The sequence below is a fragment of the Triticum urartu genome, chromosome 5A (assembly GCF_056163025.1).
Source record: "Triticum urartu cultivar PI428250 chromosome 5A, HENAU_Tu73, whole genome shotgun sequence".
In the NCBI taxonomy this organism is placed as follows: domain Eukaryota; kingdom Viridiplantae; phylum Streptophyta; class Magnoliopsida; order Poales; family Poaceae; genus Triticum; species Triticum urartu.
Genome location: NC_141877.1, coordinates 460,187,422 through 460,215,200, shown reverse-complemented (window position 1 = coordinate 460,215,200; position 27,779 = coordinate 460,187,422). Strand labels below are relative to the sequence as shown.

At 48.0% G+C, this 27,779-nt stretch overlaps 4 protein-coding genes, 2 long non-coding RNA genes and 3 pseudogenes across 24 annotated transcripts; 3 read left to right on the top strand and 6 right to left on the bottom strand.

Annotated features, from left to right (window-relative positions):
- Positions 1 to 335: 335 nt before the first annotated feature.
- LOC147971924 (uncharacterized) lies at positions 336 to 1,986 on the bottom strand. The gene is made up of 2 exons (XR_015603352.1): positions 1,909 to 1,986; positions 336 to 610 (listed from the first exon to the last, which is right to left on the bottom strand). It is a non-coding gene; the product is annotated as an uncharacterized LOC147971924 (long non-coding RNA).
- Positions 1,987 to 6,281: 4,295 nt separating this feature from the next.
- On the bottom strand, positions 6,282 to 9,464 carry LOC125509744 (uncharacterized). The gene is made up of 4 exons (XM_048674765.2): positions 9,164 to 9,464; positions 8,705 to 9,076; positions 8,297 to 8,520; positions 6,282 to 7,048 (listed from the first exon to the last, which is right to left on the bottom strand). The coding sequence occupies exons 1-4, from the start codon at positions 9,459 to 9,461 to the stop codon at positions 6,395 to 6,397; spliced, it is 1,548 nt and encodes a 515-aa protein (XP_048530722.2). The 5' UTR covers positions 9,462 to 9,464; the 3' UTR covers positions 6,282 to 6,394.
- A 3,124-nt stretch (positions 9,465 to 12,588) lies between these two features.
- LOC125509745 (senescence/dehydration-associated protein At4g35985, chloroplastic-like) lies at positions 12,589 to 15,101 on the top strand. Of its 3 annotated transcripts, none has more exons than XM_087526432.1 (3): positions 12,594 to 13,618; positions 14,373 to 14,542; positions 14,783 to 15,101. In XM_087526432.1, the coding sequence occupies exons 1-3, from the start codon at positions 12,882 to 12,884 to the stop codon at positions 14,842 to 14,844; spliced, it is 969 nt and encodes a 322-aa protein (XP_087382558.1). In that variant the 5' UTR covers positions 12,594 to 12,881; the 3' UTR covers positions 14,845 to 15,101. The 3 variants fall into 3 exon arrangements, with proteins under 3 accessions (XP_087382559.1, XP_087382558.1, XP_048530723.2); XM_048674766.2 differs by having other exon boundaries at positions 12,632 to 13,618; positions 14,376 to 14,542; XM_087526433.1 differs by lacking the exon at positions 14,783 to 15,101 and having other exon boundaries at positions 12,589 to 13,586; positions 14,376 to 14,494.
- Positions 15,102 to 15,363: 262 nt separating this feature from the next.
- LOC125509746 (uncharacterized) lies at positions 15,364 to 20,332 on the bottom strand. 17 transcript variants are annotated; one of them, XR_015604914.1, is made up of 10 exons: positions 19,810 to 20,332; positions 19,553 to 19,606; positions 19,282 to 19,449; positions 18,949 to 19,180; positions 18,087 to 18,166; positions 17,692 to 17,946; positions 17,429 to 17,560; positions 16,538 to 16,550; positions 16,060 to 16,097; positions 15,364 to 15,688 (listed from the first exon to the last, which is right to left on the bottom strand). XR_015604914.1 is itself a non-coding variant. In XM_087526440.1 (10 exons), the coding sequence occupies exons 4-7, from the start codon at positions 19,433 to 19,435 to the stop codon at positions 17,521 to 17,523; spliced, it is 390 nt and encodes a 129-aa protein (XP_087382566.1). In that variant the 5' UTR covers positions 19,436 to 19,449; positions 19,553 to 19,606; positions 19,810 to 19,861; positions 20,080 to 20,332; the 3' UTR covers positions 15,364 to 15,688; positions 16,060 to 16,097; positions 16,538 to 16,550; positions 17,429 to 17,520. The 17 variants fall into 17 exon arrangements, 7 of the variants coding, with proteins under 7 accessions (XP_087382566.1, XP_087382567.1, XP_087382563.1 ...); XR_015604915.1 differs by having other exon boundaries at positions 17,692 to 17,942; XR_015604918.1 differs by having other exon boundaries at positions 17,692 to 17,807.
- Positions 16,565 to 17,404, top strand: LOC147971923 (uncharacterized). The gene is made up of 3 exons (XR_015604921.1): positions 16,565 to 16,652; positions 16,856 to 16,909; positions 17,013 to 17,404. It is a non-coding gene; the product is annotated as an uncharacterized LOC147971923 (long non-coding RNA).
- A 1,120-nt stretch (positions 20,333 to 21,452) lies between the features above and the next one.
- Positions 21,453 to 26,304, bottom strand: LOC147971921 (uncharacterized; annotated as a pseudogene).
- Positions 22,302 to 23,223, top strand: LOC147971922 (pentatricopeptide repeat-containing protein At3g26782, mitochondrial-like). Its single transcript, XM_087522411.1, has 2 exons — positions 22,302 to 23,034; positions 23,150 to 23,223. Exons 1-2 carry the CDS (start codon positions 22,302 to 22,304, stop codon positions 23,221 to 23,223), a joined length of 807 nt encoding a protein of 268 aa, XP_087378537.1.
- Positions 25,009 to 25,473, bottom strand: LOC125556239 (uncharacterized; annotated as a pseudogene).
- A 4-nt stretch (positions 26,305 to 26,308) lies between the features above and the next one.
- On the bottom strand, positions 26,309 to 26,912 carry LOC125509733 (auxin-responsive protein SAUR36 pseudogene; annotated as a pseudogene).
- Between the last annotated feature and the right edge of the window lie 867 nt (positions 26,913 to 27,779).

Below are 27,779 nucleotides of genomic sequence, written 5' to 3'. Positions count from 1 at the left end.
GAGTTAGTAAATTCGTTTAACCCGAGTAGAAGAGGTTTTAGAGTCCCAGAGTAAAGGTCGAGGAGTAAAAGATCCTAGTACCACCCGATGGCGACGTGGGCCCATAAGGCACACAGCCAAGTTAGCAAAAGTTTTTGCAATGTCTAGACTCGACTTCGGCCAAGGAGTGTGGAAGGGGGGTTCCTACAGGCAGTCGGCTCTGATACCAACTTGTGACGCCCCCGATTCAATCGTACACTAATCATACACGCAAACGTGTACGATCAAGATCAGGGACTCACGGGAAGATATCACAACACAACTCTACAAATAAAATAAGTCATACAAGCATCATATTACAAGCCAGGGGCCTCGAGGGCTCGAATACAAGAGCTCGATCATAGACGAGTCAGCGGAAGCAACAATATCTGAGTACAGACATAAGTTAAACAAGTTTGCCTTAAGAAGGCTAGCACAAACTGGGATACAGATCGAAAGAGGTGCAGGCCTCCTGCCTGGGATCCTCCTAACTACTCCTGGTCGTCGTCAGCGGGCATCACGTAGTAGTAGGCACCTCCGGTGCAGTAGGGGTCGTCGTCGACGGTGGCGTCTGGCTCCTGGACTCCAGCATCTGGTTGCGACAACCAGAATGAAAGGAAAGGGGGAAAAGGGGGAGAAAGCAACCGTGAGTACTCATCCAAAGTACTCGCAAGCAAGGAGCTACACTACATATGCATGGGTATCAAATGGAGTAAGGGTATCATATGTGGACTGATCTGCAGAATGCCGGAATAAGAGGGGGATAGCTAGTCCTATCGAAGACTACGCTTCTGGCAGCCTCCGCCTTGCAGCATGTAGAAGAGAGTAGACTGAAGACCTCCAAGTAACATCGCATAGCATAACCCTAACCGATGATCCTCCCCTCGTCGCCCTGTGAGAGAGCGACCACCGGTTGTATCTGGCACTTGGAAGGGTGTGTTTTATTAAGTATCCGGTTCTAGTTGTCATAAGGTCAAGGTACAACTCCAAGTCGTCCTGTTACCGAAGATCACGGCTATTCGAATAGATTAACTTCCCTGCAGGGGTGCACCACATACCCCAACACGCTCGATCCCATTTGGCCGGACACACTTTCCTGGGTCATGCCCGGCCTCGGGAGATCAACACGTCGCAGCCCCACCTAGACCAACAGAGAGGTCAGCACGCCGGTCTAAACCTAAGCGCCCAGGGGTCTGGGCCCATCGCCCTTAGCACACCTGCACGTTGCGAACGCGGCCGAAAGCAGACCTAGCCTAGTGGCCTTCCAGTCCAATCCGGCGCGCGCCACTCAGTCGCTGACGTCACGAAGGCTTCGGCTGATACCACGACGCCGGGATACCCATAACTACTCCCGCGTAGATGGTTAGTGCGTATAGACCAAATGGCCAGACTCAGATCAAATACCCAGATCTCGTTAAGCGTGTTAAGTATCCGCGAACGCCGACCAGGGCCAGGCCCACCTCTCTCCTAGGTGGTCGGAACCTGCCCTGTCGCTCCGCCTCAAAGATCCACACAGAGGGCCGTTGGGACAAAGGTCCTTTCAGCCCCCAATCCGTGAATCACTCGCGGGTGCTCCACAAGCCGACCCGTCTTTAGTCACCACATGTATCATGTATAAAGCATATAGTATATACCCGTGATCAACTCCCGAGTGATCACGGCCCGATAGTATAGCATGGCAGACGGACAAGGATGTAGGGCCACTGATGAAAATACTAGCATCCTATGCTAAGCATTAGGATTGCAGGTAAAGGTAACAACAGTAGTAGCAAGGACAGGCTATGCATCAGTATAGGAATTAACGGGAAGCAGTAACATGCTACACTACTCTAATGCAAGCAGTATAGAGAAGAGTAGGCGATATCTGGTGATCAAAGGGGGGGGGCTTGCCTGGTTGCTCTGGCAAGAGAGAGGGGTCGTCAACACCGTAGTCGTACGGGGTAGCAGCGGCGTCGGTCTCGGTGTCTAGAGAGAGAAGAGGGGGAAGAAACAATAAATATAATGCAAGCATATGCATAGTGAAGCATGACATGACAAGTAACGATGCTAGGCGTGCCCTAACGTGGTATGAGGTGGTACCGGTTAGGGGGGAAAACATCCGGGAAAGTATTCCCGGTGTTTCGTGATTTCGGGCAAAGGAGCCGGAGGGGGAAAGTTGCGGGTTCGATAGGTTAGGGGTGTGTGGCGGACGAACGGACTGCGAAACCGGATTCGTCTCGTCGTTCTGAGCAACTTTCATGTTGAAAATATTTTAATCCGAGTTACGGATTAAAAGATATGATTTTCTAAAGATTTTATTAATTTCTGGAATTTAATTAATTAATTATTTAATTAATTCGAAAATGATTTAAGGACATCAGCATGATGTCATGCTGACATCAGCAGTCAACAGAGTTGACTTGGTCAACCTGACATGTGGGTCCAGGGGGACCCACCTGTCATCCTCTAATTAGGTTAATTAGGGTTTAGGTTAATCTAATTACAGTTTAATTAAACTTAACTAGTTAATTAAATTAATTAAACCGGATTAATTAACTTAATTAATTTCTTAATTAATTAATTAATTAATAATTAACTTAATTAAATCATTTTTTATTTTTATTAATTATATTAATTTTATTTTAATTTTTTTTTTAATAAAACGTTCTGGGGCTGGGGCCCCCATGTCAGTGGCCCCAGGGGGCCTAGCGGGTTCGGGCGCTAGCGGGCGCGGTTGCTGGGGCGAAGCCCCCGTGAGCGTGCGGGCACCCGTATGGGAACCCAGGGCGCAGGCGGAGGCCACCGGGTCGCCCGTATGGGAAGGGCCGGCCAGCTCCGGCGAGCGGCGGGGCCGCGCCGACCACGCGATAGGGGAAGAGGCCACGGGCGCGGCCATGGCCAGCCGGCGCGAGGGGGGGGCAAGCGGGCACGGCCTGGGCGTCACGGGGAGGCCGGAGATGGCGATGCGGGGCGAGGGGGCGAGGCCATGCGAGCGGTGGCCGGCGCGGGCGGGTGCAAGAGAGCGCGGGGCCGCGGCGGGCACTAGCCGGTCGGGAACGTGGCGCGGGCGCGGCCAGAGGTCGCCGGGCGTGCGGTCGGGCGCGCGCACGCGGGGGGGAGCTCGACCGCGTCGACGGGGACGAGGGGGAGGAAGAGGCCGGGGGCCTCACCGGGAGCCTGTAGGGAAGTGGCAGCGGGGGTTTGAGGAGGAAGACGGCGACGACGAGCGTGGCGGGGTGCGGTGATGAAGAGGACGGCAGCGGCGGCGGGGTGGCTCCGGGCGGCGAGCAACGAGGTCGGGGGCGTGGCGCTGGAACGGCGGCCTCGGCACGGGGCGAGGAGGAGGCCGAGGCAGCGAGTGGGGCGAGCGGGGACGACGTCGACGTGGGGGAGCAGGCCGGTGGGGAAGGGCGCCGGCGAGGTCCAGGCGGGGAAGGGGAGGCGACGGCGTTCGGCGGCGATGAGGGCGAGGCGGCGGCGTCTAGCCCGATCCGATCTGGATCGGGGGAGAAGGGGGGGCGCGTCGGGGGGGGGGGGAATGGGTGGTGGCCGATTAGGGTTTCCCCCCCTGGTGGGGGGTTATGGAGGGGGGGTAGCGGGCCGGCCGGCTGGGCCTGGGGGTTGGCCCAGTTGGGCCACGGCCCAGGGGGTTTTCTCTCTTTTTTTTTGTTTTGTTTCCTGTTTTCCTTTTCTTTATTTCCTCTTCTGTTTTAATCATTTTAAATTATTTAGGCATTTTATAAAAATGTGTTTGTTTCATTATAATTATCTTTGTAATATTTGGCAACCACCGAACATTTTTGTTTTAATTTTTGAAAACTTTTATTGTTTTCTTTTATTTAAATTTTGAACTTGTTTCGGTTCTGAACTATCGAGAGTTTACCACAGTAAGAGTGGTGACGAGGCATCATTAGCAGAGGTTACTGTAGCTTAGTTATCCGGGCGTTACATGTGCACACGATGCATTCACGCACTACTCACACACACCGTTGGGTTGCTTTCGTTTGTTTAATCTGTATGGCTTGTACTCGTGTCGTCCGCTAATCGTGCATGATCACATCGTGTGCACATCACTTTCGAGCTAAAAAGTCAGGCCACGTTTGAGGTGAGCTGCCCGAGAAACTCTCGTCTAACAAATTTTCCTTGCTCGCCGGAAAAGGTGACAAAATTTTCCTTGCGCGGGGGCAACGTGTTCTCTGGTTCAGAAACCTCTCCTTGCTCGCCGGAATATGCCCGTGGTACCGGCGGTAATCGTTGGGGCTCCTTTTCTCCACCTTCAAGGTTCACTCCCTTTCCGGACGTCAAAAAAGGTTCACTCCCTTTCTTCTGCTGTCTACCGCCACTCCGATCCAGGTCTCTTCAGGAGGAGGAAAAACGAAAAAGACGACCTGGTTGTGGCCGCGCGCGGTCCATACGGTAAGATGAGGCTAGATCCATTGGAGAAGAACGGCGTTGCGCATGGTTCGTGGTACAGGATACCGATGTGTGGCGTTTATGGTGTCGGTCATTAGAGCTTGCACGGCTAGCGACCAACTCAGCCACAGGTGGATTAAGTCCATGTGTGTACGTGCAGGCAACCATCTCCAGTGCTACATTGACAACAGTGGGGTTTAGGAGGAAGAGTACGACGGTGTAGCCAGGGAGAATTTCTGGTGCTCTCCCGCACCTCCCGTGATACGGTGATACGAGAGCTCGTGATCCGTCGGATCAAAGATCCCGTGGTCACACAAAGAGCTTGTGCAAACTTGCAAAAAAAAAAACCAAGAAGCCCTGTAATTTTGCGCAGGTGTATAGACTGAAACGCTAACCGTTCGATATTTGATCTAACGAATCACAAACTCTCGTATCAGTGTATAACGGGAGGTGCGGGAGCACCTGAAATTCTCCCTGCGCGAGGGAGCGTAGGAGTGGAGAGCAGTGAAGGAGGAGCTGGACGTGGGGCTCGAGGTGCGTGGGGATTGGTTTTAGGATTTCACAGCTAACGCACGCGAAATCCACCCCACGTTTCTGTGTATCTCACTCCGGTAAAACTTCTTACGTACGCAAACTCGAAATGAAACCAGTAGTTTTGTCAGCCCCATGGCTAATAAGCCCCACCCGTCATCCACTCTTGAATTAGCTATGAATGTAAAAATGAACTAACGCCCGACCAAGCGCCAGTGGTCAAAACAAAGCGATAGTAAAAGACTCGTGCGGTCCAACAGGCTTGGCACACGCGGTTGCCTCAGAATGGCGGGTAGCCTAGCGTCATTTATAGTAGAAATTGCAGGTAGTGTTCTAGTTGAAAAGTATTTAAGTTGCAGATTTCATGGCAGTTTTAAGATTTAGAGCCAAAACAATATGTGTTGCTTTTGGTATGAGTGCACCTGCTGCTTTTTTTTTTGCAAGGTTTTTTTGTGAGAAAACAACATTGAAGAAGGTCCCCTTTCTCCCTCCACGCGGGAGGGAGTGGGGTGGGGGCAAATCCGCCGCCGCCAGCCCTCTTCCCACCTTATCCCACATCTCCTGCTGCCGCCCCGAGGCTTGACCGGGCAAAGCCCAACCAGAGCCGGCAGTGGCGGGGCCTTCTCATTCCCATGGTGGTCGGGGGTTGGCGCGGCGCGACGCGGCCCCTTTATCGCCATGGTGGGCGCCGGTGCTTCTGCCAGGCTTTAGGCGGAGCTATTGGTGGTGGGGCATGCGGTGGCGACTGCGGCGGCGAGCCAGACCTGAGCGGCGGTGGCTTCTCGCGGCGCGGGTCGAGGACAACACGCCAGGTGGTGTGCACCTGGCCACAGCGACTGTCGTGGCCGAATGGTGGCGCGTGCCTAGGTGGCGCTGGCTGGCTGCCTGGGCTCGCTCTTCACGGGCGGTGCCGTGCTGCTGGGGTCTTGGTTGGGGCAGGGAAGCAAGGCGTGCCTTGATGTGTTGCAGCGACGTGGCTGTTGTGGTTCTTCAAGCGGCACCAAGGGGTGCCGGTGGTGACCTTTTTTTCTTGGATGTATGCCGACGACAGGTTCAAAGCCAGGGTTCGTGCTCGGGCGGCCAGGTCAAGGCCCGGGGCGGACCGAAGGTTGTGCTTCGGGTAGGAGAGGTCAGGCTTGGCCCGAGATGTGCTAGTGCTCTACTCATGGGTATGGTGCTCGGTGGCAGTGGTCATGTTAGCGTTTCATCAGTGCATGGATGGGCCTTGGTGACGACGGACATGGCGTTATGTGAGCTTGCCTGGAAATGGCTCGGGGCTGGCTCGCCCGCGGCCCTCGACAATCTCAGAGTTGTGTTCCCCTAGTCAAGGGACGCAGGTGTGGATGCCTCCTATGATGAAGGCGCCTACCCAGACTCAGGACTGATGTCGTGCATGCTTCTTACATGTACAAGGACGGGAACAGAAATTCTGAACAAGTTACTTAGAGACCAATCAGAAGAGAGGCTCACACTGAGGGCAAGTAAAAGCTCTGGGCGTACTCCTCCCTCTTCTCATGATATATTTTGCCCTCGGCTTGGACAGGATGGCAGTCCAGGCAACGTTCACTTGCAGCTCCCAGGCGCCGTGACTGCAGACTTGCTCTTCAGCAGGGTATGCTACGCTGACCAAGGTGCCTGCATCCTCGTCATCGACATCATCGCCATCATTAAGGAAGCGAACATGGACAATAATTTCATCGTCTTCTTCATCCGGGTCAGGGACAGCTACCAAGTTGCGACTTAACACAACAGAGGAACCGCTCTTCATATCTCTACTATCATACACAATCATCTGAGTCTCAGGATTTTCACTAGTCCCAGCACATATTTTGCCAGTCAAAGGTGGTGCTCCTTTCAAAATCTTGACTTCAAGGCTAGCTGCCACTGGACCATCAACAGGTGCGAGCACCAACTCCACTCTGCTCAGCCAACTACTAAGCACCCTTGTGATTGGTTCATTGTCATAGGGAACGACATGGAGCTGTATTACACCTTTGCTAAAATCTTCGTCGCCGGCATCACCCTTCACCCTCAGATTGAACTCAAAGTAAATATTATCCAGCGGAACTAATGCCCGTCGTGGACCTGTCAATGTTAGCATATCATCCTGCACAGTAATTTAGGAAATGTCAAAATATGTTTCTGCGTAGTAAGTAGAGCAAGCTGTGTAGCTGGACATGCTAACCAAACCAAACTGACTAGTCACATAAACTGAAACCAATTTTAAAAATTATCTTGTATAACTAGCCTGCAGAGCATCCATCACCTCTGATACAAATTGCTACCAATACCCATGCATTTGTGGCTTGCATGTTAAACAGAAGGTAACACTTATTTTTTTTGCGGAACAAACATGTCAGCATTAAAAAAGGCACTTTTTACAACCTGGCATGTTAAACAAGTAATCAGACCACAGTGTACAAAATAAGCAACCAAACCTCACATGAAGTTAAAAGGCAACAAGTTTTGAACAAGTGACCAGAACTAAATGGAGAAATCTGATAGATAGATGTATATGAAAAGGCACAACACTTGATGAAATAGTAGTGTATGACAATAACAATCAAGTTGCTAGGGAACTATATTGACAAATAATAGCGGAGGTCACAACAGAACAGTACGCTAAGATAGCTACATCATGAGAAAACAATATGCTACGATAGCTACATCATAACATAACAGTAAGCTCAGATAGCTACATCGTGAACAAACAGTAAGCTCAGATAGCTACAACGTGAACCAACAGTAAGCTGCAACAGCTATCAATGTTTTCAGTCAAAATGTTAACTCGGTAACTCGCAAACTATTTTTACTAAAATTCGTGTATCTGGCACTCCCTCCACCCGCAAATACTTGTCCTAGGAATGGTTGTATCTAGACTTATTTTAGTTATAGATACATTCATTTTATCCATTTTTAGGAGAAGTATTTCCGGACGGAGGGAGTATGACGCTAAGCTTCTGAATACTGGTAATTGCAACCACGAATGACAAGAGACATTTTCCAGTTAACATTGCAGAGCAGGACCTGTTCTGATAGGGAAACAAGTACATATAGAAGAAATGCCGAAGAGTACATGGCATAAACCTAGCAAATTTTAGCAGACCATATTGAAGAATGGAGCTGCTTGCATTTCAGTTTGTATTGAGTCTAAAAAGTTCGGCTCAGATACCAGACCTGTGAAACTACTTACTAGGGCACCAGCGATTATATAATATAATATTATGGTGAAGTTCAGCATACACACCTTGTATACACAATAGAATTATTATCAAGAGGATAAAAATATTAGGATTTGGTTAGTATATACGAGTAAGTAAAAGCTAACGAAGCAAAGGGATGGACTAGTGCACACCTTGGAGCTGATCATCTGGGGGTCTTCCCTTCCACGTCTGAACAGGTAGATACATCTGTAGTCAATCCTATCCCTTGCAAGAACAGTACCATATATGCTGATTGGATAACCCCGGTCAGATTCAATTACTTTGACGGAAATGACGTTGACGGCTGACGTCACCATGTACTTCTCCAACTCAGGAGTTATATTGCTATCAAGCGGCGGCCCAAGGCCAAACTTAGCTGTAAATCAAAGGCAAGAGACACAAGTCAGAACCAGCCAACAAAAGATGCCTAGTTTATTGTTCATATAGATACACCAAGGGAAGAGGCCGAAGCGAAATCTACACTCATCAGTCTCTGCATGTTCAATCAATCAATCAATCAATACCCAGACTGCTAACGAAACAATTGCAAGCATACTCACACTCTTTATCGAGGTCGAAGCCGGCTATATTGAAGCTGCAGAAGCGGGTAGGGACCAAGAGTTTCGACTTAGGATCCAATTCGGTGATGCTTTTGACACAGGCAATGCGAAGCTCCTCGAGCTCTGCCTTTGCCTTGAGCATAAACTCACCATCATCATCATCGCTGTCCCACATTGGAATCTCAAGCTCCTCGGTCACTTCCTTCTCCTCCACAATCGAGACGATCGAACTTCCAATTTCCGTAAGGGGTTGCTCACCCATCTTGCAGGCCGGAAGACCCATATCCTCGTCCTCCTGCTTCTCCTCGTCGCGGGTTGTTGGGCTGGCCGCGATCTCCATAGGGGCTTGCTCCTTCGGGGTACCATCGCTGGCTGTACAACAATCAAGAAATCCATGGTGAACAGAAGAAGGTAACTAGAAAAGAGAAAGGGGGTGGAGTGGAGGAAGGAGACGGGAACCTTCTTCGTAGCTGGCGGCGGCGTCGTCCTTGTCCCAGCGCCGCTTCCGACCGATCAGCGCCGTCACGGGCAGCTGGGTCTCGCCCAACATCTTGCCACCAGGAAGAAGAAGAAGGCGTGAGATGATCAACGGCGATCGACGTCGCCGGCGGCAGAAGCTAAGATAGGGTTTGAGGGGGGCGGCGATTCGATTGGGGAATCGAATCAATAAGCCGGGACAGGAGTCGGAAATGTGTTCATGCCCATTAGGCGGCGTTGGTACTACAGCCCAGTAATCTTCCGCTTTTCTTTTTGACATCACTTGGCCCGGCCCAACTTGGTCCTTTTTCCGGTTTTAGGAAGCTACGGACTGATTTTTCTACCCCTCAAAAAAAAATACAGGCTGATTTTTCTTTGTTTCGTTTTTTTATTTTTTATTTTTTATTTTTCTTTTCTTTCTTTTTAGGATCAGCTCTATGTTCAACGAGGCGTGGTTCACGCAACGGCCATCTGTCATGAGCAAGAAAATATACAAGCCAATGAGAGTTTTATTTTAAACAGTGTACAGATAGATAATATTAACATGTGTAAGAAAGAATACTTGTTCCCATCAACCGCTGCAAAATAGCATCAGTATTCTGTGTGCCCCTCCAACCCTAGCTTAGCGAGAATACCTGTTTTCACACCCTCGACAATAGTATCATCTGCGCTAGTCCTGCAAGTACACCTAAAATCAATTTATCACGGGAAAACAAGTTAGTTTAAACCAATGGCATACCAGCCTTAATGCATTGAAAATAGACAAGGGGGATAAGAGCATCAGGAGACAGGAGAGGGTGCGGATAAGGTATCAAGTACTATGCCAAATTTAATGTGTGTACACCTCACTGTAGGCAAGTCACCTTCTTTTATTAAAACGCGTTAAATTCGTTACCATATATACTCGCCCACAACAAATAAATCAACTGAATCATGATTTTTTTTAATGTGCACATGGATTCAACGCCATTATCCATTAAGTAAACCAATAGGGAGCACCTGGAACTCAGCTAGCTGAGATTTATCTATGGTCTCATTCACATGACATCATCATATATATTGGCTAGACTTTTTTCTTCTCCCCATGATTTGCACGCGTCATGTTGTTTTTCGGGGCTTGGCCTTTTGTTTCTCTGTAGCTCGTGCTAGAGCATAAATACGAGTCCATAAGAGAAGCACATACGTCTTAGTGGGCTAGCCTGTACAACTTATTTTAGTTTTCATAACACAGTTTGTGAGTGTTTTCTTCGCTGTCTTAAAAAAATAGTGTTTTCTTCGTTGATTTTCAGTTTTTACTTAGTTAAGCACCAGCATGATGTCTAGCATAGGATCTATCCTGCTTTTGTCCCATGCATTATTTATTTATGTATTAAAAATCCATCAAATTGTTTTAAAAATGATGGAGTTTGCAGTTTGTCTGTATGGAATTGATTGCTACTTCTTTGCCTCGGCTGGCAGTCTCCTTTTGTTGCTGTGTTGGGATAGATTTTCATTAGCTATGTACACATAAAAATATTATCTAGTTGGGCTTGTCATCACATGAAAAAGAAGACGCATTTAGAAGACTGGCAGTTGCGACCTGACTTCAAATACTTACAGTTGTGATCCAATCTTGAAAACTTACAATTACGACCCGGTCATGAAAACTTGCAGTTGCGGTCCGACTTTGAAAAGTAGCAGCCGTGACTCGACTATGAAAACTTGCAGTTGCGACCCGCTTTGAGAACTTACAGTTGCGACTCGACTATTAAAACTTGCAGTTGCGCCCCGACTTTGAAAACTTACAGTTGCGACCCGACTTTGAGTACTTTCAGTTGCAACGCGACCTTGAAAGCTTGAAGTTACAGCCCGGCCATGAAAACTTGCAGTTGCAACCCGACTTTGAAAGCGTGCACTTGCGACCCGACTTTAAATACTTGCAGTTGCGACCCGACCTTGAAAACTTGCAGTTGCGACCCGACCTTGAAAATGTGCAGTTACGACCCGACCTTGAAAACTTGCGGTTGCGACTCGACCTTGAAAACATGCGGTTGCCACCCGACCTTGAATACTTGCGGTTGAGACCCGATTTTGAAAACTTGTTGTTGCAACCTGACTTTGAAAACTTGAAGTTGCGACCCGAGTTTGAATACTTGCAATTGCGACTACATCTAAAACCTTGTAGTTGCAACCCAACATGAAAGCTTATAGTTGCAACCCAGCTTGAAATCATTCAGTCGCGACCTAACTTGAAAACTTGCAGTTGCGACTAGTCTTGAAAACTTGCATTTACAACCCCGACTTAAAAGCCTGCAGTTGCGTCCACATTTGAAAAACGGTTGTCTGCGATCAGTTTTTGGAAACCTCGAGGTTGCGACTCCATCTAAAAACTAACACTTCCAACCTACTTGATGGATTGCAATTACCACCCAATTTGAAAAATTTGTAGTTGTGACCAGACTTAAAAACTTAGGTCACACAAATTTGTTGACTGAAAAACTCATGGAAAAAGCATTTCTACCGAAAAGGAGGCGTGGGCTTTGATATCAATATAATGAAAAAACAAAAAATATTAAATAAAAATGAGGAATAAAAAGAAAGACGAAAATGGGAAACAAAAAATATAGAAAATGGAAAAATGGAAGAGAACAATGAAAAAGTAGTGAAATCCCTAAAAAAATCAATTTTTCAAACTATGGTAACAAATGAATATTAAGCTAAAGAAAATGAATACACGAAATTAGGAAAAGGGAGAAGAGCAGAATAATGTTCTACTGCATGAGCAGTAAGAGGGAGCATATTAAACTTTGCCCTACTACATTTAGTGAAATAAAAAAACAAAAATAAAAAAACAATTAATCATGCGGAAAAAAAAGAAAAGAAAGTCGCTACAAAGAGCTGACCCCTGGAAGCGACGGTCAACAAATGACAATAACATGATTCAAAAATGAAAACATGTGACAATAGCATTCTAAGGAAGAATGCAAACAGCTAGCAACTATTCGCATCATTCGATCATATCCTCTTTCTCTTATTCAGCTGGGTAAAAAATAGATGAAGAAAAACCCATATAGCCCAGCTCCGTAAACGAAAAACAAAAAAGCTAGTACTCGTGCACATTGGCTACGCCCTGTACGAGACTAGAAAGGCCGAATCGACTACAATCTGATGTTATGCTAAAAAAAAAGACTACAATCTGATGTGTTTGACAGATCAGCAACACCGAAACCAATAATAGAGGCGAGTCAAAAGGAGGTAGGGGTGGGAACTGGATCCTCTAATATTGAAAAGAAAAGTTAGAGAAGCTACGATGCCCTAACTTTTCTCATTTTTATTCATATGATTAAGGCTAAAATGACTTAAATTAATTTCAAAATTGATGATCTACTATGTACATTTATAATAATTACATACAAATAAATTGATGATGAAATAAAATTAATTTTAAATTATTTATATCTATAGTGAATACCAACAGTAAACAACCCGCTAACTACCTAATACTAACAGTTTCTAGCTTTCATTCCTCATTTTACACTAGGCTAACTGTAGTATCGTGATTTTCTTTGTCTGTGTTAGAGGATCCGGTTCCGTCACGGTGGGCCGTTAGAGCTGTCTGCCAAAGTCATACTTCGCACTCACGACACAACTCGATCCCCACTTCGTCCACCAGCAGAAGGAGCGGCATCGCTGGCCTGCCGCCTCGAGGAGCCCCGCCGTCATGGGCCCCAAGGACCCTTCGCCGGCGCCGAGCGCACGAACGGTCGCCGTTGCTGAGAACCACGGGCGGAGCGCCGTACGGGATGGTGCGGCTGAACCACGGGTCGAGATCCCGTCTTTGCCCGGCGCGCCGGCGCCCTCGGAGGACGTGCTCCTCCGCCTCCCCGGCGCGCAGCTCCACCTCATCGATCGCCGACGCAGCCTCCCGCTCGCCGCCGGCGACCTCTATCTGCTCCGCATCCGCGCCGGCGACACGTCCCTCGCCGCCATCGCGCGGCTCGGCCCCATCCAGTGGCCGCTCGCCCGCGACGTCGCCGCCGTCAAGCTCGACCCCCGCCACTACTCCTTCTCCCTCGCCGTCCCCGCCTCCCCCGACGACCCGCTCCACTACGGCCTCACGCTCTCCAACCCCGACCCGCGCCTCGACGGCGTCCTCGCCACCTACACCAGGTTCTCGGCCCATTCTGTTGCCGGCAGCGAGGGGCTCGCCCACAGGGTGCGCGGCGAGGTGGAGGCGGCCGCGTACTGGACGACCGTGGCGCCGAACGTCAAGGAGTACGGTGGCACCGTGGCGAAGGCGATCGCGATGGGCGCCGACAACCTGGCCAAGGGGATACTGTGGTGCGGCGAGATGACGGTGGAGAGGCTCCGGTGGGGGAACGAGGTGCTCAGGAAGAGGATCCAGCCCGGTGATGCTGAGACCGAGGTCAGCCCGGAGATGCTCAAACGGATCAAAATGTATTACTTTGCTTCTCACTTGTTCATATCAAATGTGTTCTTAATTTGGAGCCATGCAAGCTTATCCAGTAAGATCTGTGATGCATATAATGAGTAAATGTTTCAGGTTTTGGGCACATCACAGTTCGTAGAGGGTGTTTGGATACATTTTAGTCTCATGACTAAAAGTAATGGGACTAAAACTTGCTATCCTCATCCATACTTGGATCCAAATACTAAAGAGACTAAAATCAAGTTAATAAGCATTTATTATCCTCGAAACTCTCCAATCCAGAACTCGCCTGTGTTAAAGGAAAAGAGTTAAATAAGGAGAGAGATGGCTAATCCACATTTTAGTAGGAGTATCCATGACTAAAAAAAATTAGTCTCAATACTAGTTTTAGCCCCTCTTAGTTAGGGGTGCTTAAAACTTTAGCCTCTTAAAGAGACTATTTTTAGTCAGACTAAGATAAGTCTCTTGGATCCAAGCACCCTCGTAGTCAGAGTAGATTAGTACTCCCTTCGATCCAAATTAAATGACGCAACTCTAGTAGTACAACTTTAGATCGTGATACAATGTGCCATCTTGGGCATCTCATTTGCATTCGATGTTATTCAGGTTGTATTAAAAAGAAACTCTATGATTGGCAAGCATAATCTATGCAAATTAGTCAAGTAATCCTTTGGGCTTAATTACACAATTTGGACACAGATAATTTCAGTCAAATATTTCTGTTACTGTCAGCCATAAAGAATCAGTACATGTCGTTTCTAGCAGGGTTAAGAAGGTGACAAAAATGTCTGAGAAAGTGGCTGCTGGAATACTGTCTGGAGTCGTGAAGGTTACTGGCTATTTTACAGGTTCATTAGCTAACTCAGAAGCTGGCAAGAAGTTTTTCAACCTATTGCCTGGAGAGATTGTTCTTGCTTCGCTTGATGGATTTGGTATGTCATCTTTTTTCTTGAAAGAGAATGTGACCTATGTTAATATTTGCGTGGTGTGAACCATGAAAATGATGCCAAACTTAAGCATACCATGAAACAAGATCAATATACCACACAGACACATGATATATGTGTCTCACAAGTATGTGTTGTTCTGCCGTACATCCTTGTTCCTACTCTCTCTTGGTCTTGGACCAGGATTCGGAGCATTTTCCCTCATACGGTGCTTCTTCTGTTCAGGTACGGAGAGAAAGCCGCTGCTGCGACGAATGAAGGGCTCGATGCAGCCGGCCACGCCCTAGGCACGGCGTGGGCTGTGTTCAAGATCGGCCAGGCCATGAACCCAAAGAGACTCCTGAAACCCAGGTCGCTCGCCATATCCACCGTCCGGTCTCTGCTGTCGAAACTGTAGCCACCACACCCCCTGGCCCCTTGAATGGATTGAATCGCCGGTCCATCGTACCCTCTTTTCGGGGTTCGCCTAGTTTCTACCGCCGCCACGATCAGCCCAGCCGGCCTTGCTCCACCATTACAATCTACTAGTGGTTGGGGCGTGCCAATGACACGCCTCCTGAGCGGTGATGCGCGCACTTATCTAGCTTACATACATCCTTAGACTTAGGTTGAGCCTTGATTATATACAACAAAAGTGATTTGGCCACAGGTAAATATAGCTATCGGACATGACGAGGGTGCTCTTAAGCGTTATTGTATGCACAATCATACTGCAACGTTCTAACAGCACAGACAAACAACAATGGTTAAAAATATAACACTACCGATAGCAACAAAAAATAGCAGCCCCTAGAAAACCTCTGGCATGGTTCTTTTAAATCACATTCTCTATAATCAGCTCGTCTCCGGTGTATCCCTTCTCTTTTAAAAATATGACACTACAGATAGGCATGGAGGTCACTAACTTACAGAGTGGGTAAGCACCGCAAAGATGACATTCATGACCTGGGCACCCGTGTATCCCTTCTCTATAATCAGCTTGGCCATATACCATGCCCCCAGAGAATAGTCGCATAACAGAAGTATCATGACGGTGCCCATGCTCGATGGCCAGTGGGGAGTCGGCGGCGCCGAGCCGCCTCCCTTTTCAATTCAGCAACTCTCTGCTTGTGAAGCTTCTCAAACCAAGCACTGCAATGAAGCAAATATAATTGTAAGTACTAATACATCAATCTAAAAGTTACTTCACTGGAGGACACAAACAATCTATGTTAAGCTAAAGTTAATAATGACAGTTGAAATGTCCTACATAAGGTACTAAAAATGCATACGAGAATGTTAATAATCATCATTTGAATAAATTTCTTCTTCTATCACCTCTCTACTTGATCCCCGGTCCCAGTGCCCATGCTGAATTAAAACTGAAAATTCGTCTACCAAACATCCAAACATTGTCCTTGGAATACATCATGGTATGTAGTATACGCAAGCACAAACTAAATGGGAAGATCATTAATGTCGACAAGTTAGTAGAGAACATCACAGGGATAGGCAACACTTACTCGCATGCTTGAATCTCTGAAAATTTTGCTTCACATTGCTGCAAAAAAACCCTAACCAATCAATACCGTAACTTCTTCCAAACATGAGATGGGAAGGCCTTAAGGGATTCAGGTTCCATGCTCCCCACATAATTTCAAAATTACAATTATTTTGATTTGTAAAACCAACTGTGTGAGTGTTCAAAATGTTTCTGCGAATGGGCACAAAGCTCCCGCATATCCAAACTTTTTGGACAAACTATCCATGGTAATTGGTACCAAAGCGAGCAAAAATTGTGTAACATGTGTAATTATATACAGGACCAACTGAAATTATACCACATTCTTCCTCAAAAGAAAAAAGAAAATATGCAACATTTTACCCGTGGATGGTGGTTGGGTGTTGATTTGTCTTGAAATACGGAAGTGGTCGCTAATATCACAAAGATTTAGTTCAGCTAAGATCAGGCATGATTTGCAGGATGAGGAGTTAATTGACCTGCTGGTGCATCCTCCATTATTCACATGTGCTTTATTCTCATATGTGTTTCCCATCTCGCAGATCATGGGGAAGTGAGTGGGCGGATCATCCTTGTTTGCTAACCCTGCACGTGGTAATCCTCTTCGTTTCATTGAAACTCGTCTTTGTCCGGCATTCAGTTGCGGTTCTTGTCGCCTTATTCAGGTGTAATATGACTGATTTGTTTCTTTTGATTTGGTGACGTTTCTGTGTTTGTCGGTTGCTGCTCACCACTTGTTTGTGTTTATGCATCGCCAGAATATTCGTCTGTTCTAATAGTGTTGCTTTGTTGGTTAGGCATCCTGCTCGTTGGTGATTGGGTTCTCGGGTTAGCTCGTGTTTCTCATCCAGGTATGCCTACGCACAATTTTCACGCCTTTCCCTTCACATGATGATCCTGATGCTGTTCATATTGTTACTGGATCCCACGATTAAATTCCTTTAGTACTATTAGTAGGTGCGCACGATATGAGCTCAAATGATCATGCCCACGATATGAGCTTAAATGATCCTGTCCATGATATGAGCTCAACTGATCCTGCCGCGGATCGTGCTGCTGCACGTGACCGTTCTGTGGCTCGGAGGCGCAACGGAGTCTCAGCGCGAATCGCACTGTTTCAGGGTTCGTGCTTATTTGGTTTCATGATCTGTCTTCCTTGCTTGCTCGCCTGCCTTTACACTATGTTTGACCTTTCTGATTGTCGTTGATTTGTATTCGTTTAGATGCGTTTAGTGTCGGGAATGCTACTTCCTCTGTCCCTGCAAACACGCTGTTTGTAGGTGCGTGTACCACACTTTGACACAACCAGGCTTCGCCTTCCACAATTTAAGAACGATCTTAACATGAGTGGCACAGTAGGTGGCGGTTACTTCCATTATTCATAGGGTAGCTTTCAACTGTACTCACTTTCACCTCATTTTCTTGTAAGTATTGATGGTAATCCGCAGAGAGGTGTCTCAAGTCACAATTTATGAAGTTGTTGCAGCAGCATGAGAAGATAGCTGAAACCAGGCAGATTACTGTTAGAACCAAAGCTTGTAAAATTGCCACCCTTATCAAAACAGGATTGTTCTTGGTTCTTCAAGACAAAAACCGAATGCACCTACAGAGAAATATGGGTATTATACCATACCAGTCCGGGAAGGCTGGCCTCACCGGCATCCACTCGTGGTGACAAGGAGGAACTTTAGGAGGAGCATGTGGACGACGGCTGCCTCGAGCAGAAGAAACTCTCAATGTGCACATAACCTGCATAAGTTACAAAATGATCCACCGGTTCTCGAACGCGGATAATCATGACATCAAAAAATGGGGCACCCTGCAGAGGTAATTAGCAATCCAGGTTGCCGGCTTCCTCATAGTGATATGCCACAAAAATCTAACCTATCTTGTGAACAATAAAAAAAGAATATGAGCCTCAAAGAAAGTCCAGACATCGCAGATAAAAAAGTAATGAAACAGAATATGAGTCTTCTAGAATCACTTGACCAGCTCAAAAAATAAAGAGCCACACGAAGCTATTCTCACCTGATAGTTTGGTTGCTCACATTCACATCCATCCAGCGAGTCCTGCAGTTCAGAGCGGCGAGAGGAAGCCGACCTGCTGTCTGCACAAGAGGGTTGAATTCATTAAGCATTTCCATTAGACCATCAGCTATCGCTCTATCCATACCACTCTCTTTTTCACCATCTTCAGACATCACAACCTTAATTCTATTGCTCACCTCATTATGCGTGTCATGAATATACAATTCAGCAAATTTTGGAGTAGCACCTCTGTTGGGCAATAGTGATCCTATACGATGATATACCAGACCATGGATTTTAAAAACATAAGGACCACCCCCCCGGTTAATGTGTTTGTCGATATCGGCTCCCATGGAAGTAAAAGTGAAAAGAGAATTATACTGCCTTATTCTATCCAAGAAGTGCTTGCACTGTGAGTCACCATTGAATCTAAGAAGCTCTGATAGGAGAGGAGGGGGGGTTTAAAAGCTGGTATTTTGACCTTACCACCCTTACAGCACAAGCTGTATAGGATACGGCGCTCAATCTCAGAGGATTCAGCCTTGCATCTCTCCTGGAACCAAAACACGGCACCATAGAATTGGCAACGGTATTTAAGTGCATCGTGATATGATCTCTTCCTATGTGTGGCTGCAAAGACGAGACACCAGAGGTGCACACAGATCATTTAACATGTTTTAGTCTGAATTGTTTCTATACCTTTTAAGAATTCAGTGTATTCTGGACAGAACAAAGATCGAGATGTCAATGTAGTTGGGTATGGGCATCCTTCAAATCAACAGAAAGCTTTTATTCACTGCAGTTTGACTAAGGTATTCTATATTTTTTAAGCGGGCACAAAAACAAGGAAATGAAAACACACCTGAAGAAACCCATTTACGGAACTTTCTCTTTCACATTCGCTGTTGACGCCTAACGCTGCTATAAGCAGCTGAGACAACCGGGAAGTAACCGCCACCTACTGTGCCACTCATGTTAAGATCGTTCTTAAATTGTGGAAGGCGAAGCCTGGTTGTGTCAAAGTGTGGTACACGCACCTACAAACAGCGTGTTTGCTGGGACAGAGGAAGTAGCATGCCCGGCACTAAACGCATCTAAACGAATACAAATCAACGACAATTAGAAAGGTCAAACATAGTGTAAAGGCAGGCGAGCAAGCAAGGAAGACAGATCATGAAACCAAATAAGCACGAACCCTGAAACAGTGCGATTCGCGCTGAGACTCCGTTGCGCCACCGAGCCACAGAACGGTCACGTGCAACAGCACGATCCGCGGCAGGATCAGTTGAGCTCATATCATGGACAGGATCATTTAAGCTCATATCGTGGGCATGATCATTTGAGCTCATATCATGCGCACCTACTAATAGTACTAAAGGAATTTAATCGTGGGATCTAGTAACAATATGAACAGCATCAGGATCATCATGTGAAGGGAAAGGCGTGAAAATTGTGCGTAGGCATACCTGGATGAGAAACACGAGCTAACCTGAGAACCCAATCACCAACGAGCAGGATGCCTAACCAACAAAGCAACACTATTAGAACAGACGAATATTCTGGCGATGCATAAACACAAACAAGTGGTGAGCAGCAACCGACGAACACAGAAACGTCACCAAATCAAAAGAAACAAATCAGTCATATTACACCTGAATAAGGCGACAAGAACCGCAACTGAATGCCGGACAAAGACAAGTTTCGATGAAACGAAGAGGATTACCACGTGCAGGGTTAGCAAACAAGGATGATCCGCCCACTCACTTCCCCATGACCTGCGAGATGGGAAACACATATGAGAATAAAGCACAAGATGAAAGGAATATGCAAGCAGTGAACAATAGAGAGAAGGAGGGCAGTGGCTGCCCGAGCCCGGGCCTCCATGCCGGCGGTGCTGCGGTGCGGACGGGAGGCCCCCGATCCAGGAGCGGATCGAGCCACCACCGACCGGGAGACCACGCTCGACCTCGCCGGCGCCGGCCAGTGAACCTACCCCGTCCGCCATCGTACCTCCATCTTCTCTCTCCTCTCTCTTTCTCCCTCCTCTCCTTCCTTCTCTCTCTCCCTCTCCCTTTCCCTCCTCTCTTATCTTCTATCTCCTGCGCTGCTCGTCGGGGGAGAGGAGAGAACGAGAAGCTCGAGATGGAGCAAAGTCGGTCGCCTCCATCGGACGAAGAGGAGGGATTGAGCCATGGAGGAGCGGTAGCGGCGGCCGGTGGTGAAGGGAGGATCGAGGAAGAGGGCTTGCTTCCCTACGAAGGCATTGTGTCCAATCACAATGACGAACCCCGATTGCTCCTACCTGGGGAGGTGCTATCTAGCGGCATTTTTTCTATCGCTTTTTTCTTCTTATGCACGGTAACGTAATTGGCCAGGCGCTCTCTCCCGATTCCCGATTGGCCTCCCAGAACAGTTCGCGTGTGATGACGTGGCTCACTCCATGGATCGCCATTTACGCGACTGTTAATGGGTTTTATACCTACTATGTACAGAAAAAATGATTTGGAGCCCGGGCTCCATGTAGCTTTTTTAAAAGAAAAAAACATTATTCTCTGAAACCCTGAGATTTATTTTAGAAAGTTACATATCTTTACTACTACCTCTCTCTTAGTTTACAGGCGTGCGTGTGCTTCTAGATCGTCAATTTGACCAACCTAATACAAGTCATATATTAAAAAATATATACCAATATAAACTTCAGATGTTTTATTTTCAAACCGTATAATTTTTGTGTTATATAGTTTATATTAAGATGATAAAATTGACAACCTAGGTATACACGTAAGACTTGTAAATTGAAACGGAGGTAGTATATTAAGTGGGAGTTGGTAAGTTCAATGCAACTTTGAAAAAATTGCATGGTACAAGGATTGGAGATAAAACTTTCATTTTTCGCTGACCGAAGAATTCCAGAAATGGTTTCATACGTCAGTTCTTAGTGGGAAACGAATCTGGCTTATTGTTACATACATTTGTTTTTGCGGGAGGTTATTTCATACCTAAAGTATTTAAATACTGTATAGGTTGACCGCTTAAGTAAGAAGTTGAGGCCGTATGCATCCCTTGGATGCAGAGGCCGGGGGTCAATCTCCTTTTCGAAAAAAAAACTTAAGTAAGAAGTTGAAGAAAAACCAAAAGAAAATGTTAAACTCGAATAAATGACTTGCAAACTGAGCTCTTGGAAGAATTTTGATTAAAGTTTAGGTATGTAGCGAGTCTTCTGGTACTTGTTTCCCCTATGTTGATTTAACATGTATAGTACTCCCTCCGTCCCATAATATAAGAGCGTTTACTAGTGTAAAAAATGTTCTTATATTATGAGACGGAGGGAGTAGTTCGCAAGATATGACAAAATAGTACAGTACATCAATCGCCTGCAAAAGAAATTACATCAACCAGCATAAGTTTTGTTCTCTTCAAAGTTCCCATAGCACTATTACCGAAGTAATATTCCTTTTCTTCACTAAGTGCTGATTTGAATGAAATTGGCATACTCCACTCCATAAAATTAAATAACAGTGTGTCATCCATCTGCACAGCTGCTACAAAATATTGTGAATATTTCCCAGCTGAAGAGACGAACCTATTGCACTCGCATTGTTCATCGTCTATATATGAATGCATACAAGCTCTTCCAAATGGCACATCTTTATATCAAACTCATCTCCAGACACTTCCAAAAAGTTCATATGTATGGTCGCCTCTACACTTTGTTGCAAACTCGCAATATGATAAGATTAAAAACAAGGGCCCCATGTTCACCTTCCATTTTTGTTCTAGAAAGCATGTTGAAAGTAGACCGGCCCTCGATTAGGTCGAAGCATCCATCAACAAGTGTTTTATCATCTCTATCACCTGACAATGCCTTTGTTCTAATATCCACTTCAGCTAGGCAATTGAATTTCATCGGCATGCCTTTTTTGGGGCTCAACAATGGCAGATAGTCGCTAGCCTGAAATTTAATGAGGTAATAGCACCCCAGGTACCCTAACTTGCACAGAATGTGATGCTTTAGTCCCAAACTTACAAAACTTGACTCCATCGTACCCCAACTTGCACCTCATGTGATGATTTAGTCCCAGGCCAATCACAGGTCGACAATTGGCAGCTAGATGGCTGGACCAATCAGCGCACACACTTTTGCACAAACCCCCCTGATGTTTCCTTTTATCAACCCGCAGTATAGCACACTTGAATTAAATCTGTCGGAATCTGATGGAGACGGCGAGGGAGATCTTCGACTTGATGACTGAAAGAAGCGTTCCGTCCTGGAACTCGATGATCATCGGTTACGGGCTGCACAAGCAGAGCGAGAAGGCGCTCGAGCTGTTCCTGGAGATGGAGAGGAGCGGGCCTAGGCCGAACGAGACGACCTTTGTCTGCGTCCTGAGTTCCTGCGCCTATGGCGGCCTGGTGCTCGAGGGCTGGTGGTGCTTCGACAGGATGGTCAGGCTCTACGACATCGAGCCCAAGGCCGAGCACTTCGGGTGCATGATGGACCTCCTCGACCGTGCCGGGCTGCTCACAGGCTCGGAGAACCTCATCCAGAATTTACAAGGCAAGGCGTCCCCCGCGTTGTGGGGTGCCATGGTCTCGGCCTCTCAGATGCATAATGGCTCCAAGCTCGGGGAGTTTGTCGGGAAGAAGCTGATCGAGATGAAGCCGGCGGAGGTCGGCCCGTACGTGCTCCTCTCGAACATCTACGCGGCGGAAGGAAGGTGGGACGACGTGGAGAAAGTGAGGGAGGCGATGAAGGAGAACGGCGTTGAGAAGGACGTGGGGCTGAGCCTTGTAGGGGGATCAAGTGAACCAGAGACCCGCCTTGGCACTGAAGATGGCACGGTGGTGATGTCGATGCTGGGCGAGATGGGCGCGCACATGAAGAAGCCGCCGACTGAACCCAACGAGTCCAAGTGCAGGGAGGGAAGGGAGGCTACGAGGATCTGTTGTGCGTGACACACCAGCAATGCAGAGCATGTTGGAATATTACTACGCCTCGCCGTTGCTGATCACGGAGCATCAGGATTCCTGCTGGTATGTGTGGTCCTCTGTTGTCGTGCCAGGGCCAGCATTGCAGCAGCAGCAAAGCAAGCCGAGGGGTAGCCTACTGCTGGCTGATGAGCAAGCGATGGAATAAGCCAGAGAACATGTTTTGAGGTGGATTAGTGGCAGCGGAGGTTCTTCTATTCTTCTATTCCATCTCTTGCCCATGGATGGACGATGGAGAAAGCTGCTCTTGCCCGGCTGGCTGCTCTGCCCCGCTCTACTCAACTGATCTGGCCGGTGATTTGATGTGACAAGTGAAGACGATGACGACGATTGTGTCAGTCAGCTGACCATGGTGTCCGCATGGTTCGGAGAGGCGAGAGCGATGGACGGACGGCGTCTGCTGCAGGTATTTGTCCCTTGCATTGCCTAATTTTTGGATGGCAAACCATGACAGATTTCATTCAGGTGTGCTATACTGCGGGTTGATAAAACCATAAAAGGAAACGGCAGGGGGTTTTGTGCAAAAGTGTGTGCGCTGACCGGTCCAGCCACCTGGCTGCCAATTGTCGAGCTGTGATTGGCCTGGGACTAAATCATCACATGAGGTGCAAGTTGGGGTATGGTGGAGTCAAGTTTTGCAAGTTTGGGACTAAATTGCCACATTCTGTGTAAGTTAGGGTACCTCGGGTGCTATTACCTCAAATTTAATTGAGTAGCAGAGTGAGCATACCAGCATGACAAGAGGTAAAAGCACCTCAGGTACCCTAACTTGCATGAGATGTGATGATTTAGTCCCAAACTTGTAAAATGCAACTTCACCATACCCCAACTTGCACCGGATGTGACGATTTGATCTCCGGCCTATCACAGCGTGACAAATGGCAGCCAAGTGGCTGGAACGGTCATCGCCTGCACTTTTGCAGAAAACACTCTGCCGTTTTATCTAATCAACCCACGGTACATGGCACTTGAATTAATTCTGTCTCAAAACCCCCTTTGCACTACACCAATTCGGTTAACTATTTACACTACACTGCAGTACATGGCATCATGTGAAAGGCAGGATTCCAACGGAAGCTTGCTACTGATTTATTTCAGAGTTTTCCTTTGTCCGCGCCCTTATTATGTATTGTGTGTTCATCGCTCCATTCGCTCATCTGAAAAAGTGCACCGATGTTTCTCGTCCATCAAGAAAAAATGAACACTGCACGCAATACTACAATGGGGACAAGAGCCAAACTGACAGACATAGCGCGCGGCGACTACTTTCTGGCGAAGAAACAGTACCGACCAAAGAAGCTATCCAGCTGTCCATCATCTTCTTGCGCAAGTTGAAGAGCCGGGGGAGGGGGGGGGGTGAGCCGCTCCGCCATGAAACTTTACAGAAACTTCGTCAGAATCGGGGATTTCTCCCGTCCTGCAAGTTGGGATGTGTTTGGTTCGTCAGAATCATCATCTTTTTGATTGAGCATCAATGCACGCGCACCACACATCAAGCATGCCTCAACAGCAGGCACCACAACCGTGCATACAGCAGCAGAAAGTACAGTAGCAGGAAAACTACACAAAGCGCAAAACACACGATGGCAAACTGAAGAGAGAAATACTGATTCATTGTCTCACGCATCCACCAGCGGACCAGCCCCATGCACGTGGCCGCCGCCCCACCCTCAATCACCGGCGCCGCGTCTCCTCAGCCCGAGCCGCCTGGCTCCTTGAGATCTAGCCGCCGCGCCGCCTGCCTCCTTGAGATCCAGCCGCCGGCCATCTCGAGATCCAACCGCGCCGCCGCCTCAAACCCCGTCCTTCATCTCCAGTGTGCACGAGCGAGAGAGACGAGCCCGAATAGTAATGGGAAAGTGAGGTTTCACATGTTCGGGAGGGGGTATGTACTAGTAGTATCTTCGCTATGGCATGTCGACGCTGTTGTTTTTCACTGCAGGCGGCCGCCAGCCATGGACGTGGACATGGCGGAGAGCAGGCTGGCCCCGGCGCGGAACCCGTCGGCGCGGTTGCTGCACCGAGGGGTACGGAGCCAGCGCCCTGCGTGCCCAGTGTCCGCTCCCCATGCGCTACGCTAGCACGTTTAGCATGCGCCTAGAGCAGCCGCTGCCGACGGGCGGCTGGGAGGCGGGCTTGGTGCTGCCGGTCGGGGCCTCCGCTCCTTGTGCTGGCTGCAACGGAACGAGCCCGGGTGGTTCCTCGGGAAGCACATGCAGGACCGGCGGATCTTGGCAGCGCCGCCTGAGGGGGAGAAGGGGGGAGACGTGACGCTGGCCGACTTGACCGGTGAGCCGCCGGTGGAGAGCTTGACGCGGGAGAGGGAGGCGGAGTGGTAGCTGGGAATAGGGCTCAAAAGGACAGGGCCGCTGGGCCGGGATGCAGCCGCCGTCGCCATGATGAGAGATTGGCAAGGTGGAGCAGTTGGGAATCAGAGAGGAGTGACTTTGGTATCTCAGTTGAGCTCCGGTGATTCGCTGCCGGTTTCGGTTACCAGAGATGCGAGTTGAGACAGAATTAATTCAAGTGCCATGTACTACAGGTTGATTTAGATAAAACGGTAGGGTGTTATGCGATGAGAGATTGGCGAGGTGGAGCAGTTGGGAATCAGAGAGGAGTGACTTTGGTATCTCAGTTGAGCTCCGGCAATTCGCTGCCGGTTTCGGTTACCAGAGATGCGAGTTGAGACATAATTAATTCAAGTGCCATGTACTACATGTTGATTTGGATAAAACGGTAGGGTGTTTTGTGCAAAAGTGCGGGCAACGACCAGCACAGCCACCTGGCTGCCACTTGCCGCGCTGTGATAGGCCGGGGACCAAATCATCACATTCGGTGCAAGTTGGAGTATGGTGAAGTTGCATTTTGCAAGTTTGGGACTAAATCATCACATTCCATACAAGTTAGGGTATCTGGTGTGCTTTTACCTCACATGACAACATATACTGTATTTAGAAGTTAGAACACATCTACACAGTTAATATTGAATATGTCACGATTACTGAATTTATAGCTCGGGATCGGTTGAAAAGATAATTGCGGCCATATTCCTTGTCATCTTGGACTGCGATGTAACCGTACACCTCTAGTGGTCTGGTGCAATCTGCCAGAAAGGTATGCACCATAGTAGAAAAGATTTGGACATAGGGCGCGGCTTGTGAAAACACCTTTGCTGCCCAGCTGAAGCTTCGTCGCTATTCATTCAAAGGCAGGGAGCAACCTATCAGCATAATAGTGACACGGTAAAAAAATTATAGACAGAAGTGTGTATTGTAAGTTTGTAACACATACTGAGCTTACTCTTAGAGACTTTTTTCATCTAGTACATTGAAAGGATGATGTCTATCCCTTTGCCTGTTTCCTAGTATATCTCTGGAGAGGGTAATCAGGAGGTGCAGACACCAAAATACTGCCTAACTTCCAGATTTGCTGCCGCATGATAGTGGCATGGCATCATCATGGAATGGAGGAAGGCGGCCTCCATCTCCGCGGAGGTGCTTCTCCTGAGAAAGCACATGGCGTACTCCATCACCGGTGCGTCACAGGGCAGCAGCATGATTCTGCCACTGTCAATGCCTGCAAATCCAAACTCCTCCTGGGACATCCTCAAGAGCTCGCCGAAGACCGTCGTGCCAAGGAACCCAAGCGGCACTTCGAACCTCGCACCGTCAGCAGTGTACACGACGAAGCGGCCCTTGCTGGCCACCGATGAGCACGACGTACCGCACGACCCTCCAGTTTCTCCGACCAGCATCGACGGCGATGAGGTCAGCCTCTTCCTCCCAAGGGCCGTTACCACTTCTTGGCCAGCCGAGCGAGTATTTTGGCACTTATCATGGTGGCTTCTTGTGTTTCTTGAAACGAGAGAAATTCTCCTGTTAGTTGGAGGTTGGAATGCCTTTGTCTGTGGATGAAGTGGTGGTGTTTGCAGGGCACTTAGCCATGGATTTATAGCTCAAGGGTAAAGCGAGCGCCCACACGGTGGAGTGAATGGTTAGGGAGGAAACAATGCCATGTGCAGGGTCCATGTGGTGCTACGGTTTTGGAGGTCCATGATGTGATCTGTATCAGGTTCTGCCGGGGCCAAGTGTTTGGCACTTGCCGGAGCTTGGGCTGGACATCTTGCCTGCACAACAGTGGTGATCGATTTGCTGGGGAAATGGCACAAGGACCACATTTTGGACATGAATGGTGTCTCATCAAAACCATTCATCACGCTGTCTGAAGCTAGCTGCAACGACACCACACTCAGAGCACTCGTGGCCTTGTCTCCTGCCCACCGATCTTGTTGATAGTTACACACAGACACAACCCACACACATAAGCACTTCCCTAGGCCCTCTCTTCCTTTCACTATAAATCCATGGCCTCCTCAACACAAATTTCTTCATGTCATCTGCAAGCAACATCACAATCTACACCACACCTTCAGACTTTTAGAGCCAAAGTGCATCCATCCAAAGAAGCTTGCTCAGCTGGCCAAGAAGTGTCAGCGGATGCTTGTGGCCAGAGCCGATGCCGGCCGCCAGCATGCCTCAGACATGGCTGACGACGAATCCTGCAGCACAACGTCATCTGTGGTTGCCGATGAGGGCCACTGTGTGATGTATGCTGCCGACGGAGCACGATTCGAGGTCCCTCTGGTGTACCTGATGATGACATGACTATTTTGGAAGTTTGGATACAACCAAAAATATTGTATAC